General features: G+C 50.7%; 2 protein-coding genes across 2 annotated transcripts in view; both read right to left on the reverse strand.

Annotated features, from left to right (window-relative positions):
- Positions 1-4,296, reverse strand: LOC122372488 (nephrin-like). Its single transcript, XM_043349706.1, has 7 exons — positions 4,121-4,296; positions 3,695-3,922; positions 3,368-3,557; positions 2,342-2,521; positions 2,063-2,190; positions 1,337-1,896; positions 1-1,138 (listed from the first exon to the last, which is right to left on the reverse strand). Exons 1-7 carry the CDS (start codon positions 4,241-4,243, stop codon positions 1,036-1,038), a joined length of 1,512 nt encoding a protein of 503 aa, XP_043205641.1. The 5' UTR covers positions 4,244-4,296; the 3' UTR covers positions 1-1,035.
- Positions 4,297-4,681: 385 nt separating this feature from the next.
- The window catches only part of LOC122372490 (nephrin-like), a 30,960-nt gene continuing 13,377 nt past the window's right edge, over positions 4,682-22,264 (reverse strand). The window contains exons 2-13 of the mRNA XM_043349708.1: positions 13,537-13,671; positions 11,130-11,309; positions 10,229-10,396; positions 9,792-9,971; positions 9,175-9,465; positions 8,632-8,768; positions 6,911-7,076; positions 6,403-6,693; positions 6,058-6,241; positions 5,763-5,890; positions 5,210-5,503; positions 4,682-4,971 (exon numbers count right to left, since the gene is read on the reverse strand). Coding sequence (XP_043205643.1) covers positions 4,682-4,971; positions 5,210-5,503; positions 5,763-5,890; positions 6,058-6,241; positions 6,403-6,693; positions 6,911-7,076; positions 8,632-8,768; positions 9,175-9,465; positions 9,792-9,971; positions 10,229-10,396; positions 11,130-11,309; positions 13,537-13,671 — 2,444 coding nt within the window. The remainder of the gene's footprint in view (positions 4,972-5,209; positions 5,504-5,762; positions 5,891-6,057; positions 6,242-6,402; positions 6,694-6,910; positions 7,077-8,631; positions 8,769-9,174; positions 9,466-9,791; positions 9,972-10,228; positions 10,397-11,129; positions 11,310-13,536; positions 13,672-22,264) is intronic.

Below are 22,264 nucleotides of genomic sequence, written 5' to 3' on the forward strand. Positions count from 1 at the left end.
TTAACAGTTTAAAACAATTTATTGCTAAACACTTCAGAGATTGCAAGCTTTGTATACCATATTTGAATTATTTGATCTATTTACAGCATTGCATAGCCTGAAATGCAGCAGCTAAAGGCGTGACTAGGGTACAACAGAGGTGCCTTGTCGTTTTCAAATAGTGAATACAGCGCATTTATACAGCTAAGCGAGGATGCAACATAAGCATACACGTGTCAAGGCCTTCAAACTATGCAGTTTCAAACCACGGTAAATATCTCTGATTTAGGGACCAGGGCCATTTCATCTTTTGAATCAGTCATAAGTTGGAACTGTGACAATTAGTTGTAAGAGCAACTGATTATTAAATAATGGGTACCATTTACAACGAACTTCGGACACTTGGTAGTTTAATGGGCCCAACGTCCACCATGCGCCTTGACTGAACACGAAGGACATAGATGACTGACACAAAAGGAGCCGTTCTATAACACATAGGTAGATATTACACAAATATACACACAATAATACAATAAGCAGATTCAATGCATCGTTCTCATATCCACGACTACCAGCCTTCTGCACATTCCAAATCCATCCCATATACGATGACGCATATACCTACAAATCCAAGAGTCCACTTTGCTCGTCATTTCCACTACGGCCTGGAAGTCACTGAGTCCGCAACTGTACCGCCACTAGCGGAGAACCAGAACCATCAGACGGCCCTACACGCCGGCACGCCCCTCGCACCGTGAGGCTATCGTTCCCGGGACTAACGAGCGTAGTCAAGGAAATCACAGCCAATAGTTAGATCAGTGCGAGTCGTTCCCGCTCTCAATTGCATCAATCCGTAGAGCGTGTCGGAATCTCAGACGACATATCGTGCAGCACCGAGAGCGCAGTCACGCAGTCCTAAAACGCAATCTTGAGCCATCACCTCGCACACTTCCGCCGCATTGGTCCTTCTTTTAGAGGCACCCAGAGCGCCAGCACATCTCTTTCAGGACGCATGGTCTCCCCGCTCGCCATCAAGGCTTCGTCTTTGTCCCCACGCTATAGATAGGGGAAGTGTCCGGCCGGCTGGGAGAATGGAGGCGCGTGCGCGAACGAGTACTGCGCCTGCACCACCGGCCGCTGGTCGGAGCGGAACCAGAACCTGCCGAACACAGATCGCTGGTGTCAGACCCAGCGATTGGCACACACACGATGGTGGAATAACGTGGCCGACGTCGTCGAGAAGTTAAACGGTAAAGGCCGTTCAGACAGCTAGGTTGCAAACATATGAAAAGGCACAGGAGTTAAAAAAATACCCGATACGACATTTGGTAAGTGTATGCTGCTTATTATTACTTACTGTTGTGGCTCCTGTTGTTCCTGGGTTTCGTTTGTTCGTGTCGGCGTCAGAGTCGCAGATGTCTGTGCCGATGCCAGCCGTGTGGACGGTGTCAGGTAGTGCTCGGCTGCCAGCGGTACTGTCGAGGTTGGTAGATACCGCCCGGTCGGTGACCTGGCCGGGGGTGACAGGTAGTGTTCGGCTGAGGACGGCCGAACTCCAGGGGACAGGTAGTGCTCGTCGGGCGCCATGGCCAGTCCGTACTGCACGCCGGCAGAGAGCGGGCCCGGGGGACTGCCGACGGTCGGGAGACGGCGGTGACCGCTCCGGCACAGAGTCTGGCTACTCGAGACGGTGGTCAGCGGCTGCTGCAGGCGAGATGAGCTCCTCAGAAGTGTCTGAGAGCTTGGAGATGGTGTCACGGCTGCTGGGGAGGACGGCACGCCCAACGGCCGTCCGGCAGCCCCGCGTGACGTCGGTAGGACGTACAGGTCCGCTGGAGAGGCCGCCACGGGATCCATCAGTGGAACGCCCACGCAGGGGCCGAACCCGGCAGTACCTCCACCACTGCTGGACAGCACCTGAAGCACCAAAAGGGTAGGAGTGATAAAATCGCACCCGGTACGTCGCGACCTCAACAGCTTGTAAAAGATACACAGTGATTGATGCAAAAGTCTCCACCAAGACCGCTGAACGATGGTGGATGTTCGAATGCTCTATATATTAGGTGAGCCGAGGAACACTTACGGCACACTCTTCGAGGCTGTCTCCGCGGCTGAAGCTGCCGCAGCTGTTGACGGACGGGGAGCTGGCAGAGTCGTTGTTAGCGCCGTACATGTGCGCTGCCTCTGACTTTGTGCTGGTGTCGCTCGTCGCTGCGAAAATGGCATGCGTCATCGTGATAAAAGTATCTAATCTAAACCAAGAATGGCTTATCACCAACATCGCCACAAAATGTGCACAAGAACATTTGAATGGTGGATGGGGTCCTGAATGGTATCAGCGACTACTGCCCACCCAACTCACAGGCTGAGTCGATGGTGCTGTTCTTGGTCCTCTGCCTGCGTCGTCTCACGAAGAAGACGATGAGGAGGGCATTCAGCACCAGCAGCACACCTCCGACGGCCGAGATGGCTATGACGACCGTCCACGGGAGCTGCCCCTGCTCCAGCGTCAGCTGCTCGTGCTCGGCCGAGGCCACATCACCTGCGGGTCAGTCCGGCCAGTCCGTCAGGCACCTCAAGAACATCAGTTCGATTACATCAGTCCGCTACGTGGGTCCGATCAATCAAGAGTCATTTGCGGGACATTAGTCCATTCAGCACATCATCAAAGTAAGGATTTGGTAAGACTAATTTGGTGCACCGCCAATGGAAAAAACAGACCTCTCTAATGGTCCCGTTTTAAAGTCATCTAATGCAATGCATGTGGGCAAAGGAAGGTGGATTAATGTAAGCCGGACTGATAAATAACAATAAACCGTTCGACTGCTTAATTCCCGCAGATCTTGCATCAGCAACTCGATGGGGGTGAATATTAGACGAGTCAGCTCGTCTCCATCTTTTGAGATCTGTTTCCAAAGGCAAAGGGGATGCTTTCCCAGCAATTAAGACTGAAGAGCTATCCACTGGAGAAGAGCGCAATGGCAAACTGCTTCAGTTTCTTACACAAACATGTGCTGTTAGCTGTGCACTGCTTAGGCACTTTAGAGCGGATTTCGACATTTGTTTAGCCGAAGTTCTAGATTTTTTGCTTCTTCTTTTGGCATCCAACCTGCAATTGAGTAAAAACGGCCAAGCCGAAAGTTAGCGCCAAAGTTTCACGCGCCCAATCATGTCTGCACACGGTCCAATCCCTCTCGTTGCTAGCAGTAGGGGAACTACGTTGCACGACTTTTGTGTTACTGATTACCCCGAGTAAATCCAGTTTCATTGACGAAGATTGAGGAGAGGACAGATTGAACCTAACTCCGCGCAGGCGGACCTGGCAACAGGCGACTACCGTAGTCAACGGATTGGGCCATAGTCAACCATACCCGTTTTAAAAACTCACGCATAGTGATGCCTTCTACAGCCATCGAATACGTGCTCTTTCCTATCTTGTTGTATGCTCTGACATCAAAACTGTAGGCCGTGTCAGGGGCCAGCTTGTCCACAGTGAAGGTCGTGGCATTCGGAGGCTGCACCTTGACATAACTCAGGTGTCTCTTGCCCGACATGGGATAATATCGTAGCTGGTAAACCTGCGAACGAAAACGTAGCACAGTTATACGGGTTGTCGGTTGATGTGATAGAACTTCTAATTGTTGGTCAGTGTCACACAATATACATGCGAAACAAGCAAAAGGAGGCAAGTGAATCCTATGCTTCAGCTACCAACCTGAGGAAGGCCGCCGTCGAAGCCGGCTTCCCAGGCCACTGTGGCCGAGTCGTGTGACACGTTGACTACCTTCAGACCCAGCGGAGGGTCCGGTGCACTGGGACGGCCCAGCTCTATCTGCTGACGCTGGGAGCCCAGCTCGTTGAGGGCGACACACTCGTAGGTGGCGTAGTCCGAGGGCTGCACGTCCTTGATGCGGAGCACCGACTGCCACGTCATGAGGTCCAGCTGCCAGACGTTTATACGAACTTTCAAAAAGACATCCAACGACCAAAAAAAAAAAAAAAAACAGGGACATTGTAAAGTTAGCGAATGATCTCACTGACCATGTCTGCCGTACCTAAGGAACTAAAAAACTTACCGTCACCAATACTTTGAAGACGAATTTCAAAGGGAAAATGCATGCCTAGAAAACAGTTCGCTCACCTGTGTGTATTCGTACTGAAGCTTGTCAGAGCCGGCGATGGGGTTCAGGTCACGTCCATCCAGCCTGGACCACTGGAAGGTGACGTTGGGGACGCCACGAGCCCTGCACGTGAGGTCAGCCATGCCACCCTCTTCCGTGGCCGATCGTGACCACTGGCGCTGCCCGACAAACTCTGTGGCGTCTGCAATGAACAACGACCGAATGATGAATTGATAGCAGTTGACACGGTGCTCAGGCATATCTTCATCAACATATTTCAGGGGCAGGTATGGGAGCTATTTTCATTTTGAGAGAAACTTGCGACATCATGCAGAAGTTTTCAATTCGCACATACCTCTTCTTCAAGGTTAGACAACTTTCGTCATATATCCAGCTTCGTCGCAGGTGTCACGACTGCCTCGCCGCAGACACCCGTTCATCATAACGCAAGTTTGTTCGGAAAATGCCAGTGATGTTCATGACAACTGCCGTGATTACCGCTAACGCAACCATCCTTTGGTATCAACTGTTTTTACTTTGTAAAATGCAGCATCTTTGAAACTCAGAGTATCTTCTTACGATCACTTACGTTTGACGAGCAGGGCGGCGGTGGCGGTGGCCTGTCCGACTCCGTTGTCGGCCCGACACAGGAACTCGCCGATGTCCTCCTTGGTGGCATTGTGGACCGTTAGGTAGGAGGTGCCGTTCCTCGTGAACGTGCTCACCCGGTCCGAGGCCAGGTTGAAGCCCTCTCGGTGCCAGGATATCATGTAGTCCTCCATGGGGTTGGCGTTCACGGAGCACCGGATAACCCCGTCTTCTCCAGGGTAGACCATCGATATGTTGGAGATGGACTCCACCTCCGGAGGATCTGTCGCACGAACATTAGCGACGTCAGACACACATTACCGATACCTGGCTGGGAAAAATATATAAGCGGAGCGCAGCTTACAATGCATCAATCGTCGACAGGAAAAGTACCTACGTACAGTGTTTGTTTGCCAGGAGCATGAAGTAAAGTGGCATCAAGTACATGGAAACGTCAAGCAGCCTCGACCTCGTGTGTCTAAATCCAGAGGAAGTGGCCCCAGCCGACCCTCAGCACTCACAGAGGACGTTGACGTGCACCCGGACGGTGGTGTTGCCCTCGCCGTTGCCGGCGGTCAGGCGGTACCAGCCGGTGTGGGAGCGGCGGGCGCCGTTCAGTGTCAGCAGAGGACCTCCATCCGGCCGCCACGACCCGTCATCCCTCGCCTGCCATCGGTCCCGCGGCACTGCGGCACCCTCCCGCTCCCATGAGTACCGCACGCTGGCTGGGTTCGCTAGCGCCGTCAGGTTTTCCACTCGTGATTCGCCCGAGCGGATGTCGATCTCGTACACGGGCTTGGAGAAAATAGGCGGATCTGGAATGCCAGACACATGTTTTAAGCAAATATATACCTTTAGAGTTTTATCCATTTAATGAAATACGAAAGCCGGACAAAGCACAAGACATGGAGACGCTTCATCTGCGGTGTACCTAAATAGCGTAAAGGTATACGTTTCAGTGCATTCCGCTTCAGTCGAGAATGCTCCAAATTGGTGCAGCATTTAAGAACTTTGTGGTTTCGACTATCGTGTAAGGTAAATACACCGTCCTATGTCCATGCTTCTGAAACTTACGGAGGACATTCAGTTTCGTCTCTTCAATCAGTCCACCGGGCAGAGAGGAAGCGTTTGACCGACAGCCAAATACGGCTCCGTCTTCCATCCAGGTCAAATTAAGCCGCAGCTGCAGACGACTGGATAACCTAAAGGAGACGAAAAGTGGCCGCTGAAAACACTCGGCCATCCGAAGGAACCCTCACGTAATAAGGATTCTGTTACAAAAATAGAACATTGTGCCAAGTTGTAAGACAATTAGACCCGACGGCACCGGCAAAGTTTACGGAAAGTCAGAAACTTCATTAGGACGTACCCGCCCTTGCTGCCGGCTTTGAATGTCTCCAGGGCGGTGACCCCGTCGGTGACCTGGACGTTGTCTCGCCACCAGGTCAGCTCGGCCGCCGGGTACGACGGTCTCGACTCGCAGGTCAACAGAGCCTGACTGCCCGCCCGCAACACGTCCGGACGCACCTCCAGCTTCAGGCTCGACGGAGGGACTGAAACAGAAAGCATTTACTTTAAATGTGTTGTCCTACAATGCTACTTTGTCAGCCAAGAATCGCACAAACGGCATCGTCCAAACTATACAATTTGTAAGTGCGCGGAAATATTGTCATTGACAACGGGCACCTAAACGTCATCGATTCGCCAAACTTACAGTGTACGTTGAGCGTGACGCTGCTCGACTGAAAGCCACTGATGCCCGAATTTGTACTACGGCAGGTGTAGTCGCGTCCGTTGTCGGCGTGGTCCACCTGGAACGTGACCACGCTCCTGGCCACGCTGTCGCGCACCTCTGTGCTCGAGGCCAGCTCCGTGTCGCCCCGGTACCAGGTGAGCGTGGCCGGCGGGTTGCCGCCCTGCGAGACGCACGAGAGAGACACCCGCTCTCCGGCCCGCAGGTGGGAGCCCGACTCGTAGCCCAGAATCGTCGGCGGCTCCGGAGGGTCTGTGAAAAATAAATGAAAATATTCGCATCGGATCGATAATCAATCTACTGAACTTAGTGCCTGTTAAGCAGATAGGACATCAATCTTATTGAGAGTGGTCCTCATCACGGCGTACTCGTGCTTAGGAAAATACCAGGAAATATGCATTCCCCAAACGAGCAAAAAGCGATCAAACACATAACATATTTCCTGAAGTTCAAAGGGAGTGGAACTCACAGAGGACACGGACAGTGGCGGTGCTGAGCTTGGTCAGCGGCAGTGCAGAGTTGACGGCGTAGCAGGAGAACACCATGTCCTCCTCCATGCCGTCCGGCACCACCGCCGTCACGTTCGAGCGAGACACCCAGCCCAGGTCGGCGATGTGCTCAATCTTCTGCGTGGTCTGTGGCAAGCAACGTTTGTCAACTAACAGCTCAGTCTGAATTGGGTCAATTTTAACCCATTAACGCCCGTAATTCCCCAGCGAACGCACACGAATGCCCATTTGCCGATTTAGAGGTAGTGGTCCCCTAAGGGTACCATGTGAGTTTGGTAAATGTGCGAAATCTAGAAATATCCTTTTTTGAAGTGGTACCTTTTGGTAGGTACCACTGGGCGTTAAAGGGACCCTCCCACCTTCAAAAAAGTTAATGAATTAGCATGAAAGTGATGTCGCTCGGTTCAGAAAGAGCAAAAATGAATATCTACCAAATTTCATCGAAAAATATTCACCGGTTTTCAAGATATTAGACTTTTACTTTTGTTTACTTTTTGGGATCTCCGCTGTTCCTAGCGACTTTATTTGAAAGTGCGGCATTTGTTGCGCGCAAAGCAGCATATACCATGCATATACCACCGCGTGCTGCCAAACGTTTTAGTAAAAGATTTAAAAATCGTTAGATCTCCGCTGACGTCACAAATTCTAAGGGGGCATACCAATGCATTAGCCCCTTAGAATCCGAAAACTGCAAGTTTGAAATTCCATATCTCCGAATTAAAGCATTTTTCGATGTTGTGAATGCCCAAACCGGTATTTTCAGGCCATGGCCACCAATTTGGCTATCTCAACTCAAAACTAATGTTAAGGTGGGAGGGTCCCTTTAATGACATCATTTTTTCGCAAAAACATGCATTTTAGCAGCATACAAGATATGTTTGCCAAGAAGACTTAGCAGCTCATTCGTGAAAATTATAATATTAGACGACATACTGATCGGCAGCATTATGGCAAACGCTCGCCGCTTATGTTTTTCAAGTTGTCTGATTATGACGTCATTACTGCATGCTATGCCTAATTGCCATAAACGTCAATGCTATTATTCACCTGGTGGTGGGTGAATCTAGTGAAGAACTGTACTGTTTCAAGCAAGGCTGCGGAGTCGATGGATTTTCAGTGACTGACTCTGACTCCAATTCAGACTTTTACATTTCACCTCCGACTCTGACTCAGACTCCAGGCATGATTGTCGACTCCGACCGACTCTAACTCCTACTCCATCTCCGCAGTCCTGGCATGTCTGCGGAGTCGCGGGATTTTCGGCGACTCGAACTCCAGCTCCGGCTTCCACAATCGACTCCGACTCTGACTCCGACTTCAGTTAGAGATATCGACCCCGACCGACTCTCGACTCCGATTCTGCAGCCCAGGTTTCAAGGCTTGTAGGGTTGTTTATCTTCCTAAGATGCACAAATGTCTTTATACAAAGGACAAAACTAACGTTTTTTTAACGTTTTTTTAACGTTTTTTAGACGATTATCCAATGACAGAATCTATCTGGCGAAAAAACGTATGGTCTCAACGCAGCCAGCCAAAATGTGCGTTGGTACCTTTTGGTACCGCTGGGCGTTAATGGGTTTTAAACACAAAATACGCCATTGTAATCGAACAATGAGCACGCAGGTATACACAATTGACACAAGCGAGTGCGAGTTGATTATCAAGTACGCCTTACACTCACGTTCATCATGGTCCTGCCGTTGATGACCCAGGTGATGTTGGCAGGCGGGTTACTGCTGGAGGTGATACAGGACATGTGCACTGTATCTCCACCTCTGGCCTCCTGTGTTCCTGACACGGTGACTCGCTCTGGACCGACTGAAATGAGACAATTTGAGTTGAACCGTAAGAGGTTATCGCATTTCTTAAATTCAAAACTTTAAATGTTGATTAAAGAGCAAGTGCGAAAGCTACGAAGCAAATAAAATAGAACATATCGCATAGTTGTGAGCACAAGTTGGACACACATGGAAAAACCCTGGCAATATAAAGCACCAAGAGTAACGTCCCAAACATCAAGCATGAAGCAACATTTAGGCACAAATGTCACCGTAAACCTAATACGAAACGCTAACCTAACAACGCCACAAACGACCAGCAAAGGCCAGCAGGACTCGCGGTAAATGTTGGCAGAGAGTGATATCGTAAAAGACGCTGACACATGCAAATTTGATGACGTGCTGTTTTCCGTTGCCGATGGGAGCCACCCTTGGGAGCCACTTACATTGGACGTTCATCTGTGCCAGCGCTACCGTCGGCTGAGGCTGAACTATGGAAGACGCTTCGCACCGGTAGATGGTGCTCAGGTCAGCCTGGGTCACCGTGAATGTAAATTGGGCTAAAACCCGGCGAGTCATTTTTCGATACTTGAAGGCGATCGGCCGTCCGTTCTTGAGCCAGACGAGCTGGGCGGGCGGGTTTCCGCCTCTGGAGATGCACGTGAGCGTCTTCTGCTGACCGATACTGACCACCTCTCCCTCCGTGTAGCCGCTGATCTCCGGGGCGCCCGGAGGGTCTGCGCGAGTGGGAAAGGGAATAGGGATGTCAACGTGTCCTCAATGGTTACGAATTGGATGCTCTTACACCTTCGAAACAATAGGGATTCTGCACTTTTATATTTGCGAGTGTTGTATGCTTGCGTATGACTCCTACCTAAAAATGGCAATGGCTGGGAAAATTTCAGCAAGACAAACTACACGTTTCCTTTGCAGGAACAAAGGAGATGAGTTCGAGAGCGAAACCAGACGAGAACAAGATGAACAAAGGACCTTCTTCGATGAGGTTTTATTTACTGGAGCCTAAGCCTCCATAGCAGTGTCTTCTCTTTAATTTACTACTTACGAAGTACTGAGAGTCGCACGGTGGCGTTCAGTTTTTGCCGGTCCTCGGGCGCTATGGCCGGGTGCTGGGCCACACAAGAGATGCCGGCTCCGTCGTCGGCTGCCGTGGGTCGCAGGGTCACCACAGAGGTCGTGTCGTTACGGCCCGGGTGACCCCAGCCAGAATACGAAACTTCTTGTCCTGGAAGAAATCATGTCATGCATTGAATCGTTCAATATCAATGGAAGGGTTGATGTGTGCACGTTCAAATATACGTGATAAATGATAAGGGCGTGAGATATATCCACAGCACCCGATGTGCAAATTCAACTAGCGAATCGTATTGCAACGAAACGAGGATGATAAAAGTCCATGACGGACACATTTTGAAAAGTAAACGAACCTCGTTCTCTTGCTGTGGCCCAGCCACATCAAAACCTGACGCGTGAGCTACTCACTGGGGTGGATGTCCTCGCCCTCCCGCTGCCAGCGGACGCTCGGAGCCGGCCGTGCCCCGATGACGTCACAGGCCAGAGTCAGCTGATCGCCCTCCTTGACCTCGCAGCTGCCCTCGGGCGCCGTCGGCGAGCTCTGCCCGCAACTCAGCTGGACCAGTCGCGGCTTCACTGATGACGATAGGGATAAGGGGCAGAGTGAAATGACGCTTTATTGGTGATGAACAAATAAAGGGTTTTACTTCTACTTGCAATGGATAACGGAACATTTCATACTCTTCGTAGGAAGTGTAAAATCTATAACTTTTGAATGACAGATAAGAATTAACTCGGATTATATATATATATATATATATATATATATATATATATATATATATATATATATATATATATATATATATATATATATATATATATATATATATATATATATATATATATATATATATATATATATATATATATATATATATATATATATATATATATATATATATATATATATATATATTATATATATATATATATATATATATATATATATATATATATATATATATATATATATATATATATATATATATATATATATATATATATATATATATATATATATATATATATATATATATATATATATATATATATATATATATATATATATATATATATATATATATATATATATATATATATATATATATATATATATATATATATATATATATATATTATATATATATATATATATATATATATATATATATATATTATATATATATATATATATATATATATATATATATATATATATATATATATATATATATATATATATATATATATATATATATATATCCCTGATAAAGACTTAGCTAGCATAACACTCACAGCTTCTTACCTAGAACGGTGAGTATGGCGTCGGCTCGGATGGCGTCTTGTCCCCGGTTCGGCGACACCTGACACTGGAACCGACCGTCGTCCTCCAGGGTCACGTTGGTGACCTCCAGGTCATGCACTCCTGACCCCGGGTCACCCAGCATTCGGTATCTCGAGTGACCCGGAAGTTGTCGAGAATAGCCTGTGTTGAGAAAGTCGAGAGAGATGTTAGATTTGTCCATGCAAAACCAATTCTTACGAAACTTTCACGCATTTTTGTTGTGATTCTTAAGTTATTTGTTATTTTTTCTAGTCCTTAATAAATGACGTTTGCAAATGTAGGGGAGAGTGGGGAAAGATGCCCAGGGTTTGACTATGTCATATATTATTCGAAAATGACGATCGGAAAGCCAAAACTTGGAGTTTCAACGGAAGCTGACATCATTTTTCTCCAAAAATATCACACTTTCGTGCCTGAAATATGATAACTTTTTTGCTATCAAGCATTTTCCTGAAGAAGTGAAAGGGGCATCTTACCCCACAGGGTGGAAAAGACGCCCCCTGGCGCTGGGTAAGATGCCCCCTGCACTAAAAGTGACATAAATAGGCACGTGAATCGCCTGAACGAATCAGTAGTCCCTTCGAGCCTGCAGTAGACACCAAACGTCATCGTAAGGGCCCTCAAAAGTAGTCGTAAGGGGCTTCAGAGGTCATCGTTAGGGCCATCATAGTCCAGCGTGGCCAAACAAGCCTCCGTGGTGGCGTTCGGAGACCACTGTGGGGCCCTTATAGGTCTTCATGATGCTTGAGGGCCCTCGAGCCCATCGTGGGGAACTCAGATGCCAGCGCGGCCCGTGGAGCCAGCGTGGGAGCCCTCAAAGGATGTCGTGAGGGGCCATAGAACCAATAATGGGGCCCACAGAGGCCGTCGTGAGGGCTCTCAGAGTCAGATGCCGCCCAAAAAGTCGCTGTGTGGGCCGAGAGACCGGCATGGGGAGCACCCGATCGTACCGGACTCAATAGTCCCAGATCGGCTTTTGTCTCTCATCACAAGTATGTAATACATGATTTGACGGGCTGCTTGAAGGCCAGCCTACGAATTTAGGGGGGCGTCTTCCCCATCAGGACAGGGGGCATCTTACCCCAAGGTGCCGAAGTAACATTAAATCAGCACAATTTGTTAGCCATAAAACTACACCCTGAAATCAACTGTTTGGGACACAGTACACCCATGTTAATGTATCACGACTATAGCAAGGGACGCAAAAATTATCTACCTTTTTTGATATTTACAATGTTTTGACGCCAAAATATTTTTTGAAAGCAGCAAATAAAAAACATGCAATCACCAGCCAGCCGTTGCCCAACTGAGCTTCGCAAATTTGTGTGCAGTTAACAAGGCAGGCTTCTTCTTTACGCTAAGAACATTAATTTCCAGGTTCGATTCTTTGTTTCCCCGCTAGAGGGGGTGGGGCGTCTTTCCCACCCTGGGCATCTTACCCCACTCTCCCCTACCTATTCAAATAATTCAAAATAAATACAGCGAAGCCATCTATTTTTAATTCGATTAGTGACCAAGTTTATTCCAACGGTAGCTATTCTTTTGGCAAAGGGCAAGTCCAAAAGGTTTACAAAAAGTCGACCATCAGTTTTGGTTGTTGGTCCAAAGCTATCCATAATGGCTACCCTCCTCCCTCTCCCCAATCTATCCTTGTCTGGATCCGCTGGTGGGGAAAATGTAGGTCGGGCTGGAGACCTAACTTTCAATCTTGCTTTTTCCTTCTCTGCCCTCGATACCGATATCGAGTATGTTTGGGTTTTCCGAGGGAGTTCAGGTGGTTTTCTGCCGTCCAGTGCGGCGGCCGACCACCGCTACTTGCTCCTGGTCTCCCGGACATTTCCATTACCATTATTCAATTACAAAGCCATTACCGGTGTGGTGGCCGGGTTATTTGTCACAAGGGGAGGAGTCGCGGCCGGTACGCCGCGCGCTGGGCGGGCCACAAAGAGTGACGCGTGGCGGCTACTGCGGCGAGCCAGCAAACAGGACCCATCCGCTGCACTGGTTTGTTTTTACGGGAACTCCCGCGGGACGAGAGTCTGGGCTGGAAGCACGGGATTTAGAAGAAAACGGGTTGCCGTTGGCCGAACATTACAGAAGAAAGCATGCCCTTGTGTGGGATTGTATACACGTAAGGGTCATTCTGGGATAATTTGGTGACAAATGCCATAAAACGAGCAAAGAGCTACATCACAACTGAATTATTGAGGCCCCTTAGGTAATGAAACATCCTGAAGGTCAAAAGTCAGGTGCAGCTGCACCCACTCTAAACAAGATGCCTCGAAGCTCATAAGATCTATATACGATGTATGCAGATTACAAACAACATACAACGCTGAGGGCAACATAAGCATTTCACCGGACTTACCGAGAGCGAATCCATCCTTGGCCCACTGCAGTTGTCCGACTTGGTGTTGCACTTCACACCGTAAGATGGCGCTGTCTCCTTCCACCACGCTCACGTTGGACGGACGGACACGGAACCGCTGCTGCTGACAACGCACTGCGAAAGAAAAAGTTATGTGAACATGATAGATTGCATGCAACATGTGATACACATCTAAGAAGGCACGCGTTTTGGAAAAATAACTCCATGATTCGCAATTACAGGTCGATAGGTCGCATGCATGTTACACAGTCATTGTTCCGGTCTGTTTTTTCTCTCTTATCCCTTTTTCGCTGTTTTCTGGTTTGTCATTAGACACGCAAGTAACAGTTTGGACTACAATAGCATCCCATAAAATCCGTCCATTTGACAGCTGACGTCAGTCCCGCTGGCTCTGTGCTCCGAAACCTGTTGTGAGCGACACTGCACGCGCGCACGTGCGTCGCTGACCGTAACTCGACCGTTTATAATCCGCCGCAACTACCGCACGGCACGTTCCCACCGTCGACTGGCACGTGCGCACGTGCGCATCGGACAGTGTCATCAGTCGTGAGGCAATAGATCAACGCGGATATTAACTGATCAGGTTTGACAGATGACTTCTGGTTCGCTGCCAACGCTTTTTCATACCTATTTGGATAGCTCACAGTTTACACGTTTTCCTGCATTGCTTGTCCTCGTGTGGTAGGTATACGGTCATACGGTCATACATACAGTCTCTTTATAGTGAGTTTCCACTGATTATCAGCGTGTCACCGTTAGCCGCATACGCTAGTCGTGGATCGTGAGTCTCGTCCGTCACATCTGATCACGAGCGAGTGACGTCACGCCGGAAGCGAGCGGTCAGCGTCGTGGTTCAGACGACGGAGTTGGGAGGGTCGTGAGCGTGCCCGGGAGGGAGACAAGAGACAAAGGTGGGTGGGGAGACAATAGACAAATGTGGGGAGACACCGATCGCGGAGACGGAGTGGAGTGGAGACGGAGTGAGAGCATATACCGGTTTGTGAGGTGGGAGTCGGGAAACAAAGTCCTAAGTGACAACAGGAGACGTATGAAGGAAGGCACCGTCCGACGAGACAACAGGAGACATGTAAAAGAAGACACTGCCTGATGAGAAACATCAAGAGACATGCCAATGAAGACACCGGTCCACAGCGCCTGAAGAAACGTCAGTTACGCAGGAGTCACGCGCTGACGAGACAGGAGGCATGGGATCCACGGGCCCCCGGAAGACGAACCACCGACACGCTACCATGACTGTCGTCACGACGAAACCTTTTTCGTCGGCACCGCGCACCGCTCCCAGGCAGCCCTGACGCGGAGCTCCGGACAGGACAGTTAGCGTGGCTTCCCGAGGTGTGAGTTCGTGTGGGGTGGGGGAGCCGCGCCGCTGTAGGTGCAAAAATAACAACATCGCGTGCCTGAGTGGGGCAGCTGGAGTGAGTGCGAACCGGTTACGCCCTCTCCAGCCTAGATACAGTTGAGTGGGCCGAGCAGTTGGGTAGGGCACAGCGAGGGGTAGGTAAATACAACACTTTGGCGCCCCGTGCTAGGGTCAGAATGTTCAGTGGATGCATGTGTGATGGGTATGTGATGGGTAGGTGAAGCAGTCAGTGAACTGCTAGGTGCGTGTTGGGTGGATGGACAATCGAAAATCATATATAATCTCCAGAAATTTTATAATGTCACAGTCACAGACGACGCCGATACACAGGTTATGATATGCATAATTGTTTTGCCGGCCTTCGAAACATTCGAAACAACCATATATTTTGGTCAAACCACAACTTTCCATGAGTTATGGTTCGCGTCTGCGGCATCATTTCTCGCCTACGCTGATCATCTGACCTTGAATTACCATCCATCCCGCACTGGTCCTCAGTGGTGTTATTTGCGTGTGTTTGATGAATATGGAGAGCGGCGCCAGCCATTGTGCCGTTCGTCACGCCGAGATTCAGCCGTCGGTTCTGTCTGCCTGTCTGTCTGTCTGTATGTGAGATTCTGGGCTCTATGTCTGCCTCAGCTCTGTGTGCAGTCATTTGGCAACAGAGGGGCGACCAGTGGTGGAATAGCGACCCGGCTGTCACATATCTATCCAGTCTAGTGTTGAGAGATGGAGTTCAAACTCAAGCGGAGCGATAATATAAGAGAGCTCGGGGCTGCAGTGGTCACTTATTGGTTTCGCCACGTCATGTCACGTTATACATATATGGAAACTGCATTCAATTATTTTTTACCTTCAAAATAAAATTACCGCATGAGAATAAGGTAAAAATAGAATGTCTCATTACATTATGCAGTGGGAATATGACTACAACCGAAATAAATTAATAACGTTAAATTAACAGCCATGATCAGGTCCTGCCAACAGCTCGTCCCCATACGTGGGTGTACGATGAATAGGAGTTCTGACTCACAACAGGCACTCGAAATCACATTCCACGCATAACGTTACGGACTGATGCATGCAATAAGGACTACCTCCACTACGAAATTGGAGGAAGTTGACTCAAAACCACAATTTCTCAGAGATCCTCTTCAAAAGTGCCGAGAAGTGCACATCCGGTCGACAGTTCACAGCGGAGCGAAGGTCGGCGTAATTACGAGGTGCATTTGCATGGCCACAGGGCCGTTCAAGTGGTCAGTGATCACCGGGGCGTGTTATACGCGTCTGGGAGCGCGGGAAGCCAGCCACTGCCCACTGGGAGCGGGACCGGCTCACCGCCGCTAATTCATGCCGGCTACTGGCGCTGCGGTTTGGAAGCGGTAGGGAAGGGCATGGTGGTGAAGTGCAGGGTAGAGAAAGGTGAGCCTGACGAGACAGCTGCAGAAGCGACCATGAAAGATCCAATGGAAGGGCGACCAAAAAGCCCGCTTAAGACCTTTCATTTTCTTTTTTTTTTTTACTCACCGCAGTCGTTAGGATAGGTCGAACTTTGAATTTGCAGTTAAATGAAAAGCTATTTTTAACCATCCTCAGACATGCTGAGAGAGCTGATTAAAAAAAAACTTATTTTGTTTATGATTTGATAATGGGCTCATTCGTACACTCTTGGAGCTAACATTACGTTACGGCTCACATGAGCGTTACGGTTCACTCAGTTCAGATAATAATGAGGGCGTAGTTGAGGAGCACAACAGTTCATCAAACTCTGTAAATAAATGAATTCATGCTTGTTAGTTGGCTCGTTCAAGTCTCAAGCACTACTGCATAGGTACAGTTTTATTTCTTCATTCCATTCTTGACCTCAAATTCTATCACAAAGCGTTGACTTTGGAGCCATTCTGTCAAACGATTGAATATTTCAGTAACCGAATGCCTGCCAAACACTCAGGAGTTGGCGTCAGTTGATGTTTTTCTGCCCGTATCGCGTTTCTGCACATCATCGATGCATTTTGAAAATGCGCGGGTTGAAATGAAAAGTCAAACACGATTCCTGCGGCATAGGATTGACGAATTTACATAAGAATAAAATAATGTCTTGCTTCCACCGGGTGAAAGGTCGTTGTTGTGAGATTTCGCACGGCGCCTCATATGGTATCTTAGGTTTCAACTTTTATCCGAGTGCCTAACCATCATATCCAGCCTTGGATAACAGGAACCGCCATTGGCATTTTCGATCTCATTACTCTCATTAACCAGACTGAGTGATAACATCTCCCGGCCAAGACATGACGGCTTTTTCACGCTCGGCCCGTTTTTATGCCCGCGTGTCATTCCGGCCCGTTCGGGAGTTGACCAGGTGCAGACCGAGATCCGAAGGTAGCCGAATGTCGACACTGACATCACCTGGGCGTCAGCTGTCGCTGTACGGTGATTCGGAAGTCCCGTGCTACAGCTGCCCCACTGCGCTGGCGCTGACACCACTCACATAGCGCGTGCAGCAGGTGTTCTAACGTCGGGACGTGGGGTTCCCACTGGCTGCTGATTGGTCCGACTGATGTCCCCAGCTGACCGGCAGCGCTGGACGGCTGCTGATTGATGTCTCAACTGGCAGGCTGCTGACCGGATGTATGGCACGCTGAAGTTTGAATTGGACATGTATTTGAATATTTTCATCGGTAGTGGACAACGCTATTTTGGTTTTCAAGCCACCATAACAGTTGGGTGCATCTACGTTTTAACTAAACCAACGCCCAGTATAATATGCCCGAAATGATACAAATAATGACATAAACGCAGCGCAGCCGTCTACTTTAGTCCCTTTTTACGTTTTGGTAAAGTTATTTCAGCAAATTGAAACATCTATTCAGAAAGTCCTTCTAACGTTACAACTTACAGGTGTGTGATGTGAACTGTGATACGGAAGTGTGAAGTTCACACAAGGGCGAGAAATTGCGCGAGATCAACTTCAGAAAATCAAGTCGGATTGTTGGGGAGGCAAAAATACAGTGGTTTTTTGGGAGACGATTTGTGTCGGGCGGATTGATTTCTCATTTGCTTATCACAAGCTATTTCGGCTTTAACGTATTTAGCAGTGGAAATAAGAATGGCTCCAAGATCAGGGAAGAATAAGACGGGGAAAGTGGAAACAGGGCAGTTTGACCCCCGGCTGATAACGGAATTCGACGGATCAACTGATGTGATGGAATGGCTTTCACGGGCAGAACTGATATGTTCACATCGAGGTGTGGACGCCATCGAGGTGATACCTCTACGTCTTACTGGCGGTGCCTTCGCGGTGTGGTCCCAGCTCTCCCCCGATGCTAGAGAATCATTACCGGCCGTGAAGGCCGCCTTACAAGCCGCGTTTGCGCTCGACGAAAGCGCTGCGTACGATGCGTTCGTGACAAGGCGGCTGCAGCTTGGGGAGTCCGCGGATGTTTACCTCGCTGCTCTTCGACGGCTGGCAGATCGCTTTGGAGGCGTGCCGGAACGGGCTCTGAAGTGCGCCTTTCTCGCCGGTCTTCCCGAGTCCGTACGGAGGACACTGCGAGCCAGCTCCATCGCCGATGGTTTGGGGATCACGGATATACTTGCAAGGGCTCGTTCCGTGATGGGAGACGAGCGGCTGGTGATGGCGACAACATCGACCAGAGGACGGCCTCAGAGCTCCCGCCAAAGACGCCAGTTGTCGGCGGCAGATGCGGAAACGCAGAGGCCGTCTCGCGGTGCAGTGGAGCCGCGCCGTTGCTGGGTGTGTGGCGAACCGACACATCTGGCTGCCCGCTGTCCACACCGCGCGGCGGCGGGAAACGCGCTGGGAGGTGGCGCGTCAGCGCAGGCGTCGTCTCCCGCGCAGTAAGCTGTGGTGCGCTGCCGGTCACCGACATCATCGTGAATGGCAGGAGATGTCGGGCGTTAGTTGATAGCGGTTGCACTGAGACGCTGGTGCATGAATCGGTTTGTCGGGAATGGGAGCGGCAGCGCACTGCTGTTACCACACTGAGCGGCGACCCGGTGTACTGCGCCGGCGTTGCAACCATTGAGCTGAGGACGGTGTCTGGCCAGTCGGCAAGAGTCGAGGCACTGGTGTTGGAAGACAGGCCAATGGGAGTTGACTTGATTCTCGGTGTTCCCGGGATCTCAGCGCTTGGTGGTGTTACAATCGGATCCCCGTCCGACGTGCGATTTTGTGGGATGGCGATGGCGTGTCAGGCCGTTCCCACGGTGAATACGTCCGACTTCACTGTGCAGTTTGATACTGAGAAGAAGACGTGGACAATGGCTTGGAAATGGCGAGACGGAGCTGAGCCAACACACCTCAACAACAATGTGCCAGGGTACGCCGTGCCTGAGGAGAGCCGAAGCGAGTATGAGGAAGAATTGAAGGTGTGGATTGAGAACGGCTGGCTCACACCGTATGAAGAAGACGTTCACGGACCACCGCGCGGACTGATTCCACTGATGGCTGTGATACAAGGCAACAAGTCGAAGGTCAGGCCAGTCATGGACTACCGTGAGCTGAACAGTTACGTGCCCGCTCACACCTCCGATGCAGACGTTTGTGCGGACACGCTAAGGAGGTGGCGCCGACACGGACAAAACCTGGCCGTGGTGGACCTAAAGCGGGCATATCTACAACTGAGGACGGATCCGAGCCTCTGGCCCTTCCAGACCGTGATGGTTGACGGGACACGGTATGCTTTGACCAGGGTCGGGTTCGGTCTCAATATCGCGCCGCTAGTTATGAAGGCGGTGGTGCGTGCGGTCCTGTGCCAAGACGCAGATATACAGCGTGCGACGATCCCGTACGTGGATGACCTCTGCGTGAACGAAGATATCGTCAGCGCAGACCGAGTGGTGGAACACTTCGCAGCTTACGGCCTGGAGTGTAAGCCACCAGAGCGCGCTGCAGATGGAGCTCGAATGCTTGGTTTGCGCGTCAGGGCTGTGGCAGGAGCGCTGCAGTGGAAAAGAGACAACGAGGTCGGCGAGCCACCTGAAGTTGTCACTCGGCGATCGGTCTTCTCGTGGTGCGGCCGATTGGTGGCACACCTGCCCGTGTGTGGGTGGCTGAGACCAGCGGCTGCATGGCTAAAGCGCCGCGCCAACGCGGTGACGAGTGGCTGGGATGACGTCACAAGGGACCCGATGCTGCTGGATCAGCTCCAGTATGTAGCGGAGCGGCTGGTCAGTGATGACCCTGCGCGCGGTCGCTGGAGCGTTCAGGGCGAGAGCGCTGTGATTTGGACTGACGCCAGTTCTGTCGCTGCCGGAGTCGTCCTCGAGACACCAGACGGGCACACCATCGAGGACGCCTGCTGGCTGCGGCGGGACGAGACAGCTCATATCAACATGGCTGAACTCGACGCAGCCTTGCGAGGTCTCAACTTGGCAGTAGCTTGGAACATGAACAAGGTCGAACTGAAGACAGATTCGTCAACGGTTTACCGCTGGATCAGTGACGCTCTCAATGGTCGCGCACGGCTCCGGACTAAAGCCCAAGGAGAGATGCTGATCCGACGCCGGGTAGATACCATCCGGCAGATCGTGGAAGAATTGCACATCGAACTCACAGTAACGCTGGTGCGGTCGGCAGAGAACAAGGCGGACTGCATCAGCCGAGTGCCCGCTGCGTGGCTGCGGGAGCCGGACAGTTCACCGGAGCCCGTCTGCGCGGCAGCCGGGGCAGACGGTGTAACGGGAGTGAGCACAGGTTCCGAGGCCAGTGGCGCAGATGGCGGCGAGGCGACGAGCCTACACTCGGCTATCAGAGACGTGCACGCTCGAGCCGGTCACCCAGGGATAAGGCGCACGCTATATTTCTCGCGCCGTGATGTTTCTCCGACAGTGACCCGGAAGGACGCGCGTGCGGTGGTCACACAGTGTGATGTGTGCAGATCCATTGACCCGGCGCCGGTGAAGTGGCGACACGGCGTACTCAGCGTCAAGGAGACATGGTCCCGTCTGGCCATTGACATCACTCATTTCCGAGGTCAGCTCTATCTCACAGCTGTTGACTGTGGACCGTCTCGGTTCAGTCTGTGGCGGCGGCTGCGGCGGGCTGACACCGCACACGTGACTGAGGAGCTGGATCAAATCTTCAGCGAGCGCGGAGCCGTCGAAGAAGTCCTGGCAGACAACGACACGGCTTTTCGAAGTCGGGAGTTTTCAGCCTTCATGTCCAGCTGGGGAGTGCGGCTGCGCTTTCGCGCGGTCCATCAACCGAGTGGCAATGGGATAGTTGAACGTAATCACCGGTCGGTAAAAGTGATTATGGCAAGAAAACAGTGTTCTGTCACAGAAGCTGTGCATTTATATAATGTGACACCACAAGACGGGGAACGAGCTGAAACATCTCCCGCCGCCCAGGTCTACAAGTACAGGGTGCGGGACAGAGTGCTGGCCGGCGCCACTGACGGCAGGAACGAGGCGCCACCGACAGCACGTGCGGAAGATGCAGAAGATGGCGGGTATAGGATAGGCGACGAAGTCTGGATGAGGGTCCCAAAAACGCGATGTGGGGAGCAGTCTCGGCGAGGGGTGGTAACTGGTTTTATATCGCCTCAGGTGATGGAGGTAGATGGTGCCCCGTGGCACGTCCGTGACCTCAGACATCGCCAAGAGGTGTAATGTGATCTTGAGGATCAGGGGGGGATGTGATGTGAACTGTGATACGGAAGTGTGAAGTTCACACAAGGGCGAGAAATTGCGCGAGATCAACTTCAGAAAATCAAGTCGGATTGTTGGGGAGGCAAAAATACAGTGGTTTTTGGGAGACGATTTGTGTCGGGCGGATTGATTTCTCATTTGCTTATCACAAGGTGCCACTCCCTTCACCTATTACGAGAGGCATTATTAGGACATTTTTATGTGAATGAAGTCACCAAAGTGGTCACCCGGATTGGGAACAAGAAGCCATGCCTGTCATGCTCCTGTTCAGAACCTCCGGCTTGTCACGGGAGCAAAGCGATCTTGAATCACGATCCGCGTCATAGTGCGACCGCAGGGCCGGCACAGACGCCACGCGCATGTCACAAAGTGCTAACCAGCGCCGCTATAAATCGGCCCAACACGCCCTTTGCACTGATTGCGTGTGAGTGTGGCTGGGCGCCAGGTGAGACCCCTCGCCTGCGGCGGGCGCCTCGGGCCGTGGGAGCGCCGCCGGTTCCCAGCTGGGGTGCAGCGAGCTGCAGGCGGCGCCGGCGCCGACGCGGCGGCCCGCCGGCCGACGGCGGACGGCGGCGGGTCACCGCGCCGCTGAGAGAGTTCCCGGGTGGCACCCATGGCGCCGGGCCACCGGCCGACCGCTGCTAACGAACTGCG

The sequence above is a fragment of the Amphibalanus amphitrite genome, unplaced genomic scaffold, assembly GCF_019059575.1.
Source record: "Amphibalanus amphitrite isolate SeventyFive unplaced genomic scaffold, NRLGWU_Aamphi_draft 001365F_arrow, whole genome shotgun sequence".
NCBI lineage: Eukaryota > Metazoa > Arthropoda > Thecostraca > Balanomorpha > Balanidae > Amphibalanus > Amphibalanus amphitrite.

Coding starts and splice junctions, on each gene's coding strand:
- LOC122372488 (XM_043349706.1), bottom strand. CDS start 4,243: ATGGCTGACCTCACGTGCAGGGCTCGTGGCGTCCCCAACGTCACCTTC. Junction 3,923..4,120: donor TTCAGTACGAATACACACAG/GTGAGCGAACTG, acceptor AACGTCTGGCAG/CTGGACCTCATGACGTGGCA. Junction 1,139..1,336: donor GAACAACAGGAGCCACAACA/GTAAGTAATAAT, acceptor TGTGTTCGGCAG/GTTCTGGTTCCGCTCCGACC.